General features: G+C 41.6%; 1 protein-coding gene across 3 annotated transcripts in view; it reads right to left on the bottom strand.

Annotated features, from left to right (window-relative positions):
* The window catches only part of pcsk5b (proprotein convertase subtilisin/kexin type 5b), an 83,432-nt gene that overhangs the window by 27,633 nt on the left and 38,780 nt on the right, over positions 1-17,019 (bottom strand). For all 3 annotated transcript variants that reach the window (XM_061038917.1, XM_061038919.1, XM_061038918.1), the window contains exons 9-12: positions 15,478-15,578; positions 8,975-9,078; positions 6,186-6,303; positions 290-478 (exon numbers count right to left, since the gene is read on the bottom strand). In XM_061038917.1, coding sequence (XP_060894900.1) covers positions 290-478; positions 6,186-6,303; positions 8,975-9,078; positions 15,478-15,578 — 512 coding nt within the window. The remainder of the gene's footprint in view (positions 1-289; positions 479-6,185; positions 6,304-8,974; positions 9,079-15,477; positions 15,579-17,019) is intronic.

Below are 17,019 nucleotides of genomic sequence, written 5' to 3' on the forward strand. Positions count from 1 at the left end.
AAAAATAATAATATGAAGAAATGAATAAAAAACATCACAGATGAGGGAGAAGCTTAACTGTAGAAAATACGAGAAAAAACAACCAATCAGAGTCATTGACAGACTGTGGGAGAACATGTTAGAGGGCTGCAGGTTACTCAGCCAGAACTAAAAAACTATTATTGTCAAAGAAGACGTTAAAATACAGTAATCATCATTTCATTCAGTCCATTAAAACATAACAAAGTAAACATCTCCTTTAGCTTCTGTTTCTGCATCACAGATTTCTGTTGGGGTTTTTTTTTTCTACCTGTTGGCGAGCAGCTGAGACTTGGTCCCTGAGGGCGAGGTCAGGTTGATTGACAGGTCCCCACGGCGAGGGTGTGTGATTGTAATCCGGACGACCACGTGCTCCAGGTAGATGACGTGGTGGTTGGGGTTGTCGGTGCATCCCGTCGCCTTGTACACCGACCGGACCACGTGCTCTGGACGGATGGTTCTGGTGGAAGACAGACGGAGAAATAATAAAAGAGACGGACATGAACGGGAAGTTTACGTTTACTTCTTGCAGGAACTTTGAAGACATACAAGAGAAAGGATGAGTAAAAAATCAAATAGTACATATCAGCTGTAACTCAGTTTTCTGTTCTCAGTGTTTCCCACAACACTTCTTTATGCAACATGTTTTTTTTTTGTAATTTTTCTACACGCCTTTCACTGTACAATGGGAACGTTTGCATTTGAAACTACTGGTGACAGCTTTTATCTTTGCATTTGAAGTATTAGTGCACAGATTGACAAAAACTTCACCCCCATAAAACACTACCAACCATGACCTGCATCATTATTATCATTACTAACATTGTATTATTGTATTATACTGTATTATTATTATTATTATTTAGCATCTATATATACTGTACATTCTTCTTATTATATATATTTTATTATATTATTATATACATCTATATTATATTACACTATATTGTTTATATTGCACTTTTTATTATATTATATAATTATATAACTGCACTCTGCATTACTGTGGTACAACACTGCCTCTCTTCTCTGTCGTTTTACATGACTTGCTGCTATGTATCATACCAAGTCACTTTAATCATCACTTGTCACTTTATCTTGTCATTCTCTGCAAATACTGTTTCAATTCCCTGCAGTTTACTTCATCACTCATTCATTTTGTACTTGTATATACCCCCTATTTGTATTTATCTTATCTAATCTATTCTGTTTAATGTGTATTTTGTATTTTGACCTTTCTTGTCTGTGCTGCAGCGATGCTGGAATTTCCCCTCTGGGGATCAATAAAGTACTATCCTATCCTAGATTGGAAGCAGACTGTTAATTAGTGTAAATGTAAGATTTAGCTGTTGTATTTGTGTGTCCTCAGTCAGATTGTACCTGTACCTGTTTTGAAATTCAAACTGTGTTGTGAATCCTTGCAGGGGAAATTAATTCAGAGCAGCTTGTGCATAAACGACAAAAACAAACAGACGACACAAAATGATATACAAGAGCTCAAATATGAAATGAAATCTCTCCCAACACTGAGACATTCTGCTTACTCGACTCGTGCCAAATATTCTTTCAGTGACATAAAAATCAATAATATCACGTTTCAAAACCCAGAGGAACTCTCAAAAGCAATTACACTTTCTTCTTCTGATCTAACCTCCTCTTAAAGCCAGGAAACAAGCCATGTTTTAGCTCTCTGTCCATATTTTCCTTTTCCAAGACCTCAGAGGGCCAAAGAGAGAAAAAAAAGGGATGATAAGAAGGACAAAGTCTGTCAGCTCTGCACAACTCACAGGCAGAAAACTCATGAAAGAGCCAAGGCAAACATCTAATGAACCGTTGAAAAACACTGGTGGTATGATCTAATTTAATAGAAATCAAAAACATCAGGTTCAGCCGAGGGGACAGGAATACTAATCAATCCAGAGCCAGGCCTCCTAGAAGGAGTGATGTGCTGTTGCTCCACACGGAGATGCTGAGTCAACCTGACACTCTCAGTACTCCATTACATGCCCGGCTTATTCTCTGGAAACTACAACAAGGCTGGTGCAATAACATAAAAAAAGCATTACTATAATATGTAATACGGAGTTCAAGGACAATTATTGTCAACGACTTGTGTGGCTTGATCTTGTCTTGGAAAATGTTTTATTAGATTCCCAGTTGTCACAGTTACAAACTATTTATTAAAGCCTTGATGCTTCACAGATGTTCATCAGGGAGAGGAAAATAAAACCCAGAGACAATTATCACAGTGAAGGTCGTCTAACGCCGTGCAATGAAGATGAAGATTGTTCTATGGAAAAACTTACTCCACAAACTTCAATCGGTCCCTGATTGTGAATTATTGCAATTGTTTGAGAAGTGTTTGAGCTAAAGGAAGAATGTATGACATGTTACAATTAAATACATCAGAAATCAAGTCCTCTGTAAATGTGTCTCTGAGTCATGACTGTCTACAATGAGTGAGAAGTGTGAGTCCTGCTGGCTGTTTTGTTGTCAGAGCTGTGTTTACATTATGTTTACATGGACGGGACGGCCTTGTGTATAAAAGCTGTTTTAGTCAAGGACTAGAGAAAAGAAGAAGAACATACTCACTGATTATTTGGATGTCATGTAAGTGTGTTTAGATCACGGTCATTCTGTGTTAATTTATGTGCAAAGTGAAGCTACGAGCTAACCAAAGTGCGCTAACATTAGCATGCTAACACAAAATTGCAGCACACAGGTGATTACAGCTCGAGCAAAGGACAATTTAGTCCACCGCTTGCACTTTATGGTGTTTAATTATGGTGCATTCTGATTGATAACTCCTTCATGTGAACGCGAGTGGAGAGGGGTTGGAGGTGTGTCGCTGGAGGAGAGCGGAGGCTTCAGAATAGTGGAGGTGTCTCCAAACAGCAGTTTGTTTTGGTTTCATGCTCAATGGGGCGACATGGATCAAAAAGTTGCACATTCTTTCTTTAAAGGTGCTGGGTTTAACAGATGTATGCTGAATTTTTAACTATAGTCTCTTTTTACACATGCAATGCACTCCTGAGAAGGTCACAACATTTCGGGGTTGGGTTGCACATACGAACACAATCAGCCTCCTAACACGTCGACTGCATGCACCGAACAGAGACATATGAACTGTGACCGTTAACACACCTTCACCAGAGTGTGTGTTCAACAGGATGGGCTAGGAATACGAAACACTTTATAGTCCCATCAGGGAATGTTTTTTCGTCTGGTAAATCTCCCGCAGTGAGGGTCATGTGTGAAAGGGACTAATGCTGAAACGTATTCACCTGTCACATATTAATCAGATAAGGTAGTAACTAATAAAGAGGAAAAAGTGGCTTATAATTATTTAAAGCGGCACAGTTTAAATGTTTTTCCAGCGAAGCAATCCCAAATTACTTTACTCGTTTTTTTTCCTTTCCCTCCATCTCGACCAAGTCACATAACATTTGAACGTCTAGCAGTCACTAAATCAATTTAATTAAACCCTTCTGAACGCAGAAATACACAATAAATTCAGAGAGCTCAAGCAGACATGATGGAATGAAAACACAGAGAAAACTTCACTGTCTGACGTCTCTTTCACAAGTCGGCTGTTTGGAAAGTGAACAGAGGCGTAATGGCCGGGGGGCGCGGGGGGGGGGGGGGGGAGTCCAGTCCAGCGCTGATATCACAGCTCTGGCTTCTCGATGACACAACACAGATAGCTGAAGCATACGCAGGGGAGCAGAGCCGGAGCAGATGCACAGCTGATTACCAGCAGCCGTGATTGCACACTGATCAGGGGCCGCTTTCCACCCGGCTGGCGTGCTCCAAGTGGAGTGAGGCGAGCGATAGCTAGACAGACATTACCCAAACGCAGTCAGAGGGGCCAGCCAGAGGGGTGTGTGGGAACGCAGCAGAGAGAGGTGACGGCTGCTGCACTCGTGGAGCCAGTTAGAGGCAGACACACACACACACACACACACACACACACACACACACACACACACACACACACACACACACACGGCACATCCCTGCTTCCAAAACACATTAACAACAATTTAGGAAAAAAAACTGTCCCGACAGCTATGATGCCGTCATAGAAAGCACAGAGACATTTTACACACAATTCAATCTCAAAAAAGTTAGTCTGTTAAAGAGAAGGAATGTGCGATCTGAAACATTCAGTTACACATAAAAAAAACTCTGCCTTCAAGTCCAAAAAACAAAAACAAAGCCTTTTTGTTTCCCGGAGATTGCCTGCTTTGACTCTAAGCGTGTCGAGGCTAATTCTGTTTATAAACAAGGCTTGAGCTCCAAGCGACCGGGCAAACGTGTGACTGACCATTTCACACTTCTTAAAGTCCACCCCATAAAAAACAACGACGTTAAAACGACAGGGTTTGGGTTTTTTTTTTATTTCTTTCTCGCACCAGCAGTGGAAAGCTCTCCATAAAGCCAGCACACATTAACATGAGAGCATGGGGGGGGGGGGGGGGGGGGGGGCTGCACGACTGCCTTCAGACACACAAGGCTGGACTTTACATAAGCCTCATATGGACTGACTCGTGCACCGGAGCAGAACAGACAGAATGACACTGATAATGCTGCAGTCTCTGGCCCCATCGAGCCCTTGGACTGAAAAGCAAACCAGCTCAGAGCCCAAGTTCAGCCAGCCAGCCCGCCTAACACAGAACAGCGCTCAGACTTCCAGCTGCATCAAGAATAACAAGCTGTGAAGCTCTGGCTCTCTTCTCGTGTATGTGTATGTGTGTGTGTGTGTGTGTATGTGTATGTGTGTCTGTGTGTGTGTGTGTGTGTGTGTGTGTGTGTGTGTGTGTGTGTGTAGTAAAGGTCTTATGTGAGAACCACCCTGCCAGAACTAATGCTTGGCCCCTATTAAGGTACAGCTTGCACAACCGCTCTCACATGCCGCTGTATAAAACAAAAAAATAAAAAAGATGTTTCGACACATTTGTTGCTCTTAAAAGTTTTCTCTTTTATCCACTTTGAATATTTTACCAAAAATCTATGGACACAAGACAGGATGGATTTCTTTATGACTATAGCTCTCGATGATTCTGTCACAGACGTGTATCGCCAAAGCGATTCGTTGCCGACTCAGTTCTCGTGATTTCAGAAGGGATCCAACCCAGTGTGCATTTTAAGGTTGAAAGATGTTCTGCTTTATCGCTTTGTTAATTGTTTAGCACCAATACACCAAGTCAAATTCCTTGTATGTGTAAATGTACTTGGCAATAAACCCCGATTCTGATTCTGATTCGGGTTTTTGTCACCGACTATTTGCAGAAATTGATTAAATGTTTCCGTTTTGACCAAATTTTAATCAGGAAATCACAGATGCTGATATTCAAGTTGCATCTCATATTAATAAGGTCTACAATGATTATACAACTGGGAATCATCAGACAACAAAGACAAAAAATTCAAGCAGGGGATTCAATTCGATCTCACAGAAAGATGCACTCTCAAATCCGACTCTAATCACCGCAGGCCAATAAGTTTTGTCCTAACTCTTCTTCCCATCACGTCAATCAACTACAGTATGTCAGCATGCAGAGATCAGTGTGGCTTCACAATCAGAGTTTAACAGCTGAGCTAAGTGTTTAAAACTTCTCTCATAAGTCGTCCCTTAGCTTTCTTATAACGTGACCACAGCCCCCAAAGCACCAAATTAATTTTCTTTATGAATGTGTTCAAATTCATTCTCTACCTCGACCAAGTTTCATCAAGCGCTGCAAAGTGCTTCCAAAGCTTCCAACGCTAAAATGATCAAATAAACCTTAAAACATGATTGTGTTTTTGTAACTGAGTTGTAACCTGTTCAAGAATGGATAAAAAAAAGTCACTGTATGTTCAGACTTTATTTCACTGTTTTCAAACAAATATCAACACTGAGGCTGCAGCGTCAGGACAAACATCAGGGTGAAACATCTGGTCTGTTGGTGTTCACACATGAAGATAACCTCAGGACATTCAGGTGTGAAAGGGACTACTTTCTCATACTCCTTCAGGTGAATGTGACTCACAGTAGTTCTGATCATTTGTGGTTGTTCGTCCACTTGAAAGTGCAGCGTATCAGAACCTTAAAGTCAATACTTGTTTCCAAACCACTATGGCAGAACATAGTTGTGTGTGTGTGTGTGTGTGTGTGTGTTTTCTACCTGATTTGTCGGTCGGCGCTCTCCACACAGACGTGCTGTGTAGGGACTTGCTTCCATCGTGCTGCCTCCTTCACCATCGCCTCGGCGTCCATCAGACCGAAGCCGTAGAGGTGGCTGACTGTTGGAGGCAGAGAAAAGTCACACACACACTCTGATGCTGACTGTCATGTGTCTCATACCAATGATGGTTAATTAAACAGGATTGTTTCAGTTTAAACTCCTGGTGAAGAACTGCAGGTTTCTCCCTTTCAGTATCAAAAACTAAAGATCACATTAAAGGTTTAATATGTGATTTTTCACACTTAAATATAATAGAAATCAAGTATATCCTCTGAAAATAACTCTGTGAGTCATGACTGTCTACAATGGGTGTAACACCCGAGTCCCACTGTCTGTGATGTTTTCAGAGTCCTATCTTCAGTTTGTTTACATCGCCCGGACGGCCGGCTGACTCCTCCCCTCACGTATAAAAGTTGTTTAATTGAGGGACTAGAGAAAAGAAGAATAACATACTGTACTCACTGCTTAACTGTGTTTCTAGATCACGCTCATTTCAGGTAAATTTACATGCAGTGTGAAGATACGAGCATAATAAAGATCGCTAGCATTAGCATGCTAACACAACAATGCACCGCAAGTTGTTTTGGTTTCACGCTGGTGCTCAAGGGCGACATCTGCTGGATCAAAAAAATCGCATATAAAGCCTTTAAAGAGTAGAGGCGGGGTCAAATGTTAATACGGCAATATAGCGTCAAGCTGAACAGTGAAACATTTATTAAATCACTGGAGCCAAGTATTTATAGTTGAATTTTTTTAAATGAGGCGCTCTACACAGATTTCCCTGCCAATTTAATTTCCCGTACGAGCCCCCAATTTTTCATAACCTGGCTCAAGGGCCACGACAATTATGGGAAGGACTCATTATTTGGCCGCAAAAAAGCAAAACAAGTTTAAAAACATTGCCTATGAAAGTTGTTGTACAGATTTGTTAGAGATCCAAGACGTGTGCGCAGAAGAGGAAACATCGCCCTGTTCCTTCACACATATCGTAACGGACTGATTGAAATACTCAGGACACAAAATGCAGCTGTCTGAAAAAGAAAGTTTGGAAAGTTCCCAACGCTGAGTTACAGCAGCTGAGATATGAATTCCTTCCACACGTCTCTCCTCCCTCCTCTCCTGTTTCTCTTCAGTTCCTCTTTGAAAAAAAAAAAAAAAAAAAAAAGTCACTTGGAAAATCTCCAGACACACTGGGCCTGCAGCCTGGCTGACCCCTCGTTCTCACTCTCAGTTTCTCTCCTTCAAACACACACAAACACAAACACACACACACACACACACACACACATTTACACACTCAGGTATGCATACACAAGTAAGCACGCACTCGCACTCACATTCACAAGGTTACAAAACAGAAACGACCACATGGACCCTGACAGATGGCAGCTGGCGGAGCAGTTGTACATTTTTTTTCTCTCTCGATTGGAGGAAACTCATCCAGGAGTCAAAATAATGCATATCGGTTTCTCTGGGACTACGACGAATCAGGAATGCAACTCCTGCTTAATTGGTGCGGACGACATCTGCTGAGGACGTTCAACAAACCGCAGCGTTATGCCCAGAACATGGTTGCTTCATTCTGATGCATTTGTAGTCGTCAAACGCGAGAGGATTTAGATTTCCCTTTTGTCATAGCAAATGACAAAATATTATTATCAATTACAGAGAAACTGAACATAGCTGGAAAAGTTTGAATTTTCCATGTTCTGTGTCATGTACGGAAGCCCTCAGAGGACATGCATCAATACATTTTATCTGACTCTTCCAGTGATCACAAGACAATTTTAGTTATTTTCTCAGCTCACTTATGTCGTTATGTCGGGTTAATGGTGCGTTCAATTTGATCTGGGAAGTCAGAAATACAGAGTTGCCGTCTGATACATTGTCAGGAATTACAACTGAAGTCGGAATTACAACTCTGAATCTTGGAGAAAATTCGGTAGGTCGAGTTTAATCTGAATCAGCAAAGTAATCCTCTTTTTGTGTAATTAAATAAATCACATCGAAAGCATCGTGCAGCTTCTATCTGTGGACGTGTTGCTAAGATATTTATGCACACAAACTATCCAGCAGTGTTTTGTTATTGCCAGGTATTAGATTACCAAACAAAAGGTACTGCTGGAGGCGTTCATGTTGATTGACTGACTTGCAGCAGGAATGCAGTAAACTCAAGTATGACGTCATTCCCGGCTCCCAGGTTAAATGGAAAGTACCATGACAACGCTGGTTTCCTGTGATGACTTGTTCATTTCAGCTGTTTTCTTTGACCTCGAGGCAGTTACTCGTTATGATGCCTGAATCAAGGTTGTTAATCTCGAGGTAAAAAAAAGCAAATGAGTTGATATCTGGAGAAAACAACATCCAGAAATGACTCTTCATGACAGGGAAACTGAGTTAATAAAATGTATGGATGGATAGTCCTGGTGTTATGACGGATTGAAAAGATTCAAAAGTTCACGTTTTCAGCAGTGAGTCAAAAGCCCAAAAGAAATATCAAACTAATGTCACTTTATATAATAACTACAACATTTTAGAGCTGATCAACAGGCAGAAGTTTATTAATTACCAATAATTCAATCCTAACAAACAAAAGGAAACGATAAAAATTTATAAAAATTATATAACTTTAATAGATCTTATGTCTGTAATGCAAATAAGACGTGTGCATTTGTGTGTGTGTGTGTGTGTGTGTGTGTGTGTGTGTGTGTGTGTGTGTGTGTGTGTACCGTTGTAACCAGCGGCATTGGTCTTCCAGTCGGGGGCGCTGAGATGTCCCGCTCTGGAGGTCTTCACAATGATATGCTGAACGTCTCTCCATGTCAGTTGAGAACTAGAAAAAGACAAAGACACAAAAACAAAGAAAATGAAACTTTATTGATCCTTTTGTGTCGAATCCAAACGACTTACAAGGAATTCACATTCACATAAAGACCAGCTTTTTTCTGTGCAAAAAATGGTCGTCGTTCCACGGTTCACAGTCGAAATAATCTATACCCTTATTTTTCAAGATTTATCACACGAGAGGGACAGATGTTGTGATTAATATCAGCACATTACAGCCAAAGTTAATCACAGCGTCTCGACTTTGAGTGTCATATCGCTTGTAGACAACAGTTCTACCACCAAGACGTAAAACAAAACAACAAATCATCTTTTTTTGCTCCTTCAGTTCAACCTCTCAACTGAAACTGACCTGTTGCCAAGCAACCCCAACATTCTCCTGCACTCTGACTGTTTGCGTCTATAGGGCCTTTCAGGTAGGACGCGGTGGTCGCTGTGTGCCGCTCAGCCACTCATTGTCTATATGTGACACAACTAAAGATCGAAGTTAACTAGGGTTTAGTGTGAACTGAACGCCGTAACTTAAGACAGAACTCACACTCAGCTGGTGCAAGAGGCCGCGGCTACTTGTGTTTGTTTTCATTCATGATGCAGCGAGGGAAACAAGAGTCTGTTTTAGTGATTCAGCCAGCTCGATTAATCACCTCAAACTCTTCCTGCTGATCGGTTACAGTACTCAAAAGACCGGGCTGAGGAGGAGTGATACACACTGTGAAAAGTCCCAGGGATGTTGTTAACACTGTATCAATATCATGCCTCTCGTCCAATCAGAACACTCGGACGGATGTGCAAAAGTATTTTTTTTGTTCAACTGAATCACTTTTATCTATCACTTGATAAACCTTGACCTTTACTCTGGTATGACATCTACATATTCTGAAATGTGAGATCAATACATTATCTTTTTATGCACATTTAAAGAGATATACACACATTTAATCTACACATGTATAAAATGACGAGGTCAGGCAGCCCTTATGAAGTAAATAAAGGAATGAGGATGAGGAATTAGACTCTTAATAACAAGAAACAAATAATAAAACTTCAGAAATAGCACTAGGGGTTCCAGTGGCCTAGTGGTTGTGCACACACACCCATGTACGGAGGCTACAGTCCTCAAAGCGGGCGGCCCGGGTTCTAATCCGACCTGTGGCTCCTTTCCTGCATGTCATTCCACTCTCTCTCTCTCTCTCCCTGATTTCTGACTCTATCTACTGTCCTGTCTCTAAAATAAACGGGCCAAAAGCCCCAAAATTAAACCCTTAAGGACGAGAAATCATTGGCAACAAATCTCCTTGGAGGAGAAATCAAAAAGTCTAACGAGAGAGAAACGTGAAAGCGGGAAAGAAAACAAAGTTATATACAGTTAGGTGGAAAAATACTGAGAGAGAAAATTACAGAGGGAGGCAAACATGGCGAGCGTAGATGCCCGTTCACCCGTCCCTCGTCTCTCTCAGATCTCACGTGAGATCCATTACGAGATGGCAGCCATGTGTCCCGACTTCTTTGATGTCCACACACTACATTAAAAAAAAGGGAGAAACCGGGAAAGAAGTGGGTCACTGAGTTTCCAGGGATTCCCTACCATCTCATATGCCAGCCAGATGCTTCAGTCCCGCCCCCTCCTGTCACTCCCTCGCCTTCTGAAACCTCCTCAACGTGCACTACTCTGAATCAGGCGACCTAAAAAAAACTTGCATTCTGCAAACCTCTCTCCGGATTTAACAGGATTTAAATTTGAAGAAGTCATGTGAGAGACGGCAGATAGAGTCTGAAGTGAAGTGAACACAATGTGCTCTCTCGCATGTTGAGCTGCTTCTTGAGTCTTTCACAACTGACCCTGAGATCTCTTTCTATAAAAACATGCAGGGACCACTTTGAAGTCTGTAACATCTGGAGGAGTCTCAGCGTCACATATAAAAGGTGCTGACTTCCAGAGATTAAATGTGTGATTTATTCTGGGACTGTTCGAGGTTATTTTATCGGTTTCTGTGGAGAAGGACGTCAGGGCGGAGGAGAGGGCTCTTCTTGAATTTCTAATCTTGTCTTCAACATATTTCTTCTATGTTCATATCACTTTGTATGTTTTATGGCTTTAATCTAAAGCATGTGTACTTGTAAAGTCACTTTTGTTTGTATGTTTAATGCCAATACTGAATATCAATGTCCATCAACATGGTGCAATTAAGCCAGCAATGTGTGGAATGAAGCTCCGTGTCCATCTAGCTTTTTTTTCTGAGCGCCAACATCTTTTTCCTCTCTTTTTTTTTTCTCGAGTCTGCCTGTCTTGTACAGTTAACTAAGCACGCTTCATAATTACATAGAGCCATGCATGTGTTGTATTACGTTGTTATGTACAAGAGGTAACCGTGCTGAGGCCCGGTTAGTCCTGGAGCAGTGTGAGCGCAGGCCAGCGGGGGGACAACTTGCTTAAGTTAAGATAAGTTACTTCAAGCCACCCCAATCACCCATCCCTAGCTTGTGAACATGTTTCCATCCTATAGCTCTTGCAGCTTGTAAGAGACACAAGTGAAAAAGGTGCCCTCACTCTTTGACAACATATGACACATCATACTTTTTTTGCTATGCTATGAACCCGAGTTGTTACATCCCAGGATGCACTGCGGCTAAGACATCAACACAGGCTGAAAAAAACTCCCATGTCATCAGGGAGGCCACACTTTTACAAAAATCTGTTGAAGAACAAAGACTGAACATCTGCAAAAAATAAAACATCAGCTCCGACATAATGAAAGGATGGTAGCACAGATAAGTGCTCTGAAAAGTCAGAATAATTAATGCTCGGATCAATATTAATAGGCTTAGCTGCCACTGTGTAATTACGGTTGCATAAATGTTTTATGGTCATTAATTAAAAGTGACTTTGGCATCGTTATCTAGGCCACAACAGGCTTCCCATGAACTAATTAATGGAGAAGCTGGCATACTGGGGGGACACCGGCAGCAGATCAGTGTGTCGAATATATGGTTTCTTGGTGCTTCTCTGAAGTGTAATCCTGGATGAAAACACATGAGCGGCATGCAGACCCTCTCACCTTGTTTACACCAGAGGTTTAAGATTACACATTCAACTGCAATGAGCATACTTTCAGCTAAAATCTCCCTCCCAGGCCTGAATCTTTTGAAGCAGATGAATGGAGAAAAAAATCAGTTTTCTTTATTCCCCCCCATCTGTCCCTGCTTTGGTTTCTTAAAACCTCCCAGTAGACGAGGTTCTTACGGTTATCCGTCCTCATTTCTTGTTTATCCCTCCTAATGTCCTCACTGAAGTCTCCTGTCTCCACGTTCACTCACTTTTCCCATTTCTTCACTTCTTCTTTCCAAGGACAAAAAAAGAAAGAAGGGGGAAAAGAAATGAAGGTTTTTTTTGAAGTCCTCCTGCTTGCCGTGCTAGACTTCGAGCCCATAAAGAGATAAATCATGTGCAGACTTAAACATCTTAAAGTTGGCAAAATCTACAGAGAGAGCGAAGCAAGCGAGCGTTTTCCAATCCAGAGAGATCCAATCCACTCTTGAACCGAGGGTGGGGGGGGGGGGGGGGGGGAACCTCACGGCAGAGAGTTAAGTGAAGTCTAGCGTGATGGCGTCTGACATGTTTATCACAGAAGACGTTTGCTCGCTTTCATTCATCGGATAAGATCAGATACGATCTGTACGGTGCAGAGTTTGTCTAAACTGTTTTGCTCTCCTCTTTCATCCTCTCCTTTTTGCCTGTGAGTGCATGCATGCGAGTGTATCCACCCAGAAACCGAATGAATGAGAGGAAGGAAAGAAAGAGCGATTGCCTAGAAGAAGGAGGAGGAGGGAGGAAGGGAGGGGGGGGATCAGCGAGCACGACAGAGAGGAGGTGAGAGCGAGCCGAGGAGAAGAAAGCAAACAGTAGAGGAGCAGTGTGTGATAATCTTGTTGAGGAAACAGGCTTATGTGCCCGGCACTGCCAGGAAACGGAGAATATTTTCTACTGGGAGGATTTGGATTGGATTATCCAGGTTAAATGAAGTGACCTCGGCTAACTGAGCGGCTCAACATGTGATGATGGGATAAAACCCAATTCAGAGTCTCGGCACCTGCACTGCACGCTTTCTAATTCATGAATTTAGCCACAAATAAAGACACACCAACACTCCTTCAAAAGAAGAGGCAGGGCAAGACTCCACGCTGCCTCGCACATGAAGCAACCCGAGCGTCTAAAAAGGAATAAGGCCAGGAGAGGACAGTGAAAAGCAATTCCAAGAAAAAGACCTGTGTCTAACTTCTCTTATCTCTGAAAGTACAAACTTTTAAATTGGTGCTCGAGTCCCTTCTGGCAGAAATTTTTAGGCATGAAAGCCCAAAAAGACAGTCTGTGGAGCCCTTCTTGTTGCAGCATGATAAATTCTTCCAAAAGATCTAAATGGTTTTAGATCTATGAATTTCTTGCCTAAAATAACGATTGCATCAACATAAAGGTGACCTTGTCGTATACTGTAGGACTGATGATGTGCATGAGTTGTCAACTAAACTAATGTAGGCCCACAATGTCGGTTAAATGTTGTGTCTTAGCTGTAACACAGTCAGCCACCACTAGATGGTGCTGTGGATAACTGGTCTGCACGCTTGGCTCTACAGCCCGGATGTAAAGCAGCACGATGGATCTGGTCTCCGTGTGTTATCATGTCGTAGAAGGTGACTTGTTTCAGAGGTGATGTATTTATCTTAAATCTTATTTGGTTAACTTTTATTCTGTGATTTGTCGTCGTTCTTCGAGGGAGAATGTGCCATGTTCATTTTCAACTTTGCAAAGTGCCACATTTGAGAGGCATTTAAATAGCAATCATCGATATTGAAGAGTTTGATGAACTGTTTCAAACAGCAACTAAACAAAGCTACATGCACTCTGGTTTAGGACAGTGAGAAGCAGTGTAATCCAAAGTGTGCTCCGTTTTGACTCGTTTGTGTTTTTCTTTCTTTAGACGAGTCAACTAGTCAGGATTTGAGTGTCCATTTAATCGTTGGGTTAATTAGTCGCTAGTTATTTACTATTTAGTATTACTATATAAGTATTTCTGATTCTTACAACCATTTTCCTGTCGACTGTCTTGCAAAGAAATTAGCATCTAGTATGGCGAGAAGTTGATTTGGGAGCAGTTATATCCTGCATGAGTGTTAATGTAAAGTTCAGTTATACTTAAGAGAAGTAGAATAGTGATGACATTTTTATTTATTTCTATTTTAAAACTATTAAAGACTTCTGCAGCAATAAAAACAAAGTGGAAATGTAAGATTTTGGTGCTGAAATTCTCTGGATATATTTTTGGATGAGGATTCAGCACCCATATAAATGACTGAGGGTGAGCATGTTTTTATTTATTTTATAAATCAGATATAATACTACACCTTAATGTTTGCTTTTGTATTTCACATGGTTGCTTTTGATTTATAAAGTTTAATTTAAGACATTTTAAGACCTGAACCCTCCATTTCTGTTTGCAAAGACATGAGAAAAATGGCAAACAGAATCTTGAATCTTACATTTCCCCATCTCATCGTCACTGACGCAGTGAATCGTCCCATGAACGAGCAAATCCACAAAGAAAAAATATTCAAATAAGCTCCTCAAAAAAAGTTTGGAAACATTATTTTGGTCAATTATTTCGCCACTTTAATAAAACTAATTGGTGTTGTATTTTATATCGTTGGAAAGCCTGATTAGTCACCTTTACAACGAGGTATAACTTGTAAGGATCGTGCATTCGTGGAATGAGCAACACAACTAAACGTGTAGGTAGCGCCCTAAAAAAATGCATTATAAAATGCTCAGTAGACCGTGTAGATTTCATCAAATTTTTCAGACGTCTCTCAGTAAGAGCCGATAAAAAAGTAACACCTCTTAAATTGTAAACCTTTTAAGACATTTTATGAACTTAGAATTTAAAAATCAAACTTAAGGCTTTTTAAGCGTCTTGTTTTATTTCAGCTTCTAATTTAGCAGTTTTTTTTTCTTTTTATTTGTTGGTTAAATAACAATGTTAACACTCTCTTATCATGATTTTGTTTGCCGTTGTCCCGATGTCTATACCTCTTGTGTGAAGCATTTTAAATTACCTTGTTGCCGACATGTACGTTATAAATAAACGTGTCTGCCATAAACCTCTGACACCCTGAATGTCTGCACCAAACTCTGCAGGATTTAACAGACTTAGACAAAGATAGCTTCTCCAATCAGTTAAATGCATCTTCACCTCTGACTTGACAACAATGTGTTGATGAGAAAATGCTTCACCTGTTCCCGTTATAGATCAGTGTGTGCACAGGGGACAAGAGAGCATTAGGAGGTGAGCGGGGGGCAGAGGCATGACGTGAAGGGATGAGGTTAAGTGGATCTTACTTTGCCTCCAGGGCCAGAGCAATAATGGCAGCGGCCATGGGAGCCGAGGCGGATGTCCCCGTGTGACTGTCTGTACACCGATGTCTCAGGTCTGTTGTGATCTGCAAACACACGAGAAGAGGAGAACGGAGTGAGAGGGGGGGGAGAGGTGTGAGAGAAAGAGGAATCAGAGGATGAAGGAAGCGGTGAAAGGACGAGAGAGAAAAATAAATAAAAAGATGGAGAAAAGAGGAAGGAGTGGAGAAATAAGTGACGGTGATGGCGAGAAGAGAGGAGGCAAACAGACAAACAGAGAGGGATTGAAGTCAGGATCAGGAGGATTTAGACACACCTGAGAGTCCTGAAACTCAGAAACACAACAAACACTCTCAGAAACGAGTAAATGAAAGTGCCACTTTCTACAAAAAAAGTCAAGGTGTGGATTCAACTCCCAAGGAGAAGCGAAAGATAACGAGAAAAAGAAGGGAATTACTGGTAGTAAAAAACGTGTTGTTAAACAGTTCGCTTTGATTGTACGGACTTTAGACAGCCAACAAGTCAGCCTGACGGTGAGTCAGCCAAGAAAAAGCTTGGCTAACCTCCAGTCCCGAGCACTCATCAAAGGACCTTCCCTGGACCAAAAAAAAAAGTTTGACGGATTATCTGACGACACACACACACACACACAAACTCGCACAGAATCTGAAATGGTTCAGTCAGAAGTTAAAGTCGTCCATTTTTTTTGTTTGAGTTGACAGGACACAGCGTGTGCTCGAGCAGATTAGGCTCGACGTTCACATATAAGAGAGTCTACTGTTCGCGCTCAAAGCCAGAGAGAAAGCGTTTTGTGTGTGTGTGTGTGTGTGTGTGTGTGTGTGTAGCATCGGTGCGAGGAATGTAGCAAGACGCTGCCAGACAAGCTAGCTCACAGTGGACAACTGTCAGCGCTGACCTGAGAGGATCATGGGGAGTGATTTGGGTCAGTGAGGGTCAAACCGGGACACAACGCTGGACCCAAACAAATCCAAACAAGACTCATTCACCAAGCGTTCATAGGAAGAGTTCTTTTGTACAGATAGTTTTTGTACTTTTATCAGGAAAGGACGGCGAAGAGAGACAGGACATGTTAGGAGAAGAGAGGGATGTCGAGGGTCAGATTTTCAACCGAGGGTCGCATGCACCTCGCGGGAGAATCGAAAATATGGCAGACACAAATTCAACGCTGCCATATTTTGCATCCACCCTAAAAGTCCCTATCCAGACACTGCAGATATATTAATGCAGGCTTGTACCTAATCCTACAGAACGATAAGGACACTTAAAGTTTAGCATGTATAAACTTCAGATACCTGTTTCTTACACATCGTTTTAAAACTGTAACAGGAAGTGCATGTGTTTTTTTTGCATAACAACAATATGCAAGGTCTGTAGCCTCTGCACATCGGGCGCAGGCTGTAGCTACTGGGTCAAACCGGCGCCCTGAGGACTTCTTGTTTAGTTTTATTTACTGGGATTCGCTCTTATTTTGAGTCCTGTAAATACGTCAGACTATTCCAAATAGGC

Source organism: Labrus mixtus, chromosome 5 (assembly GCF_963584025.1).
Source record: "Labrus mixtus chromosome 5, fLabMix1.1, whole genome shotgun sequence".
Classification (NCBI taxonomy): domain Eukaryota; kingdom Metazoa; phylum Chordata; class Actinopteri; order Labriformes; family Labridae; genus Labrus; species Labrus mixtus.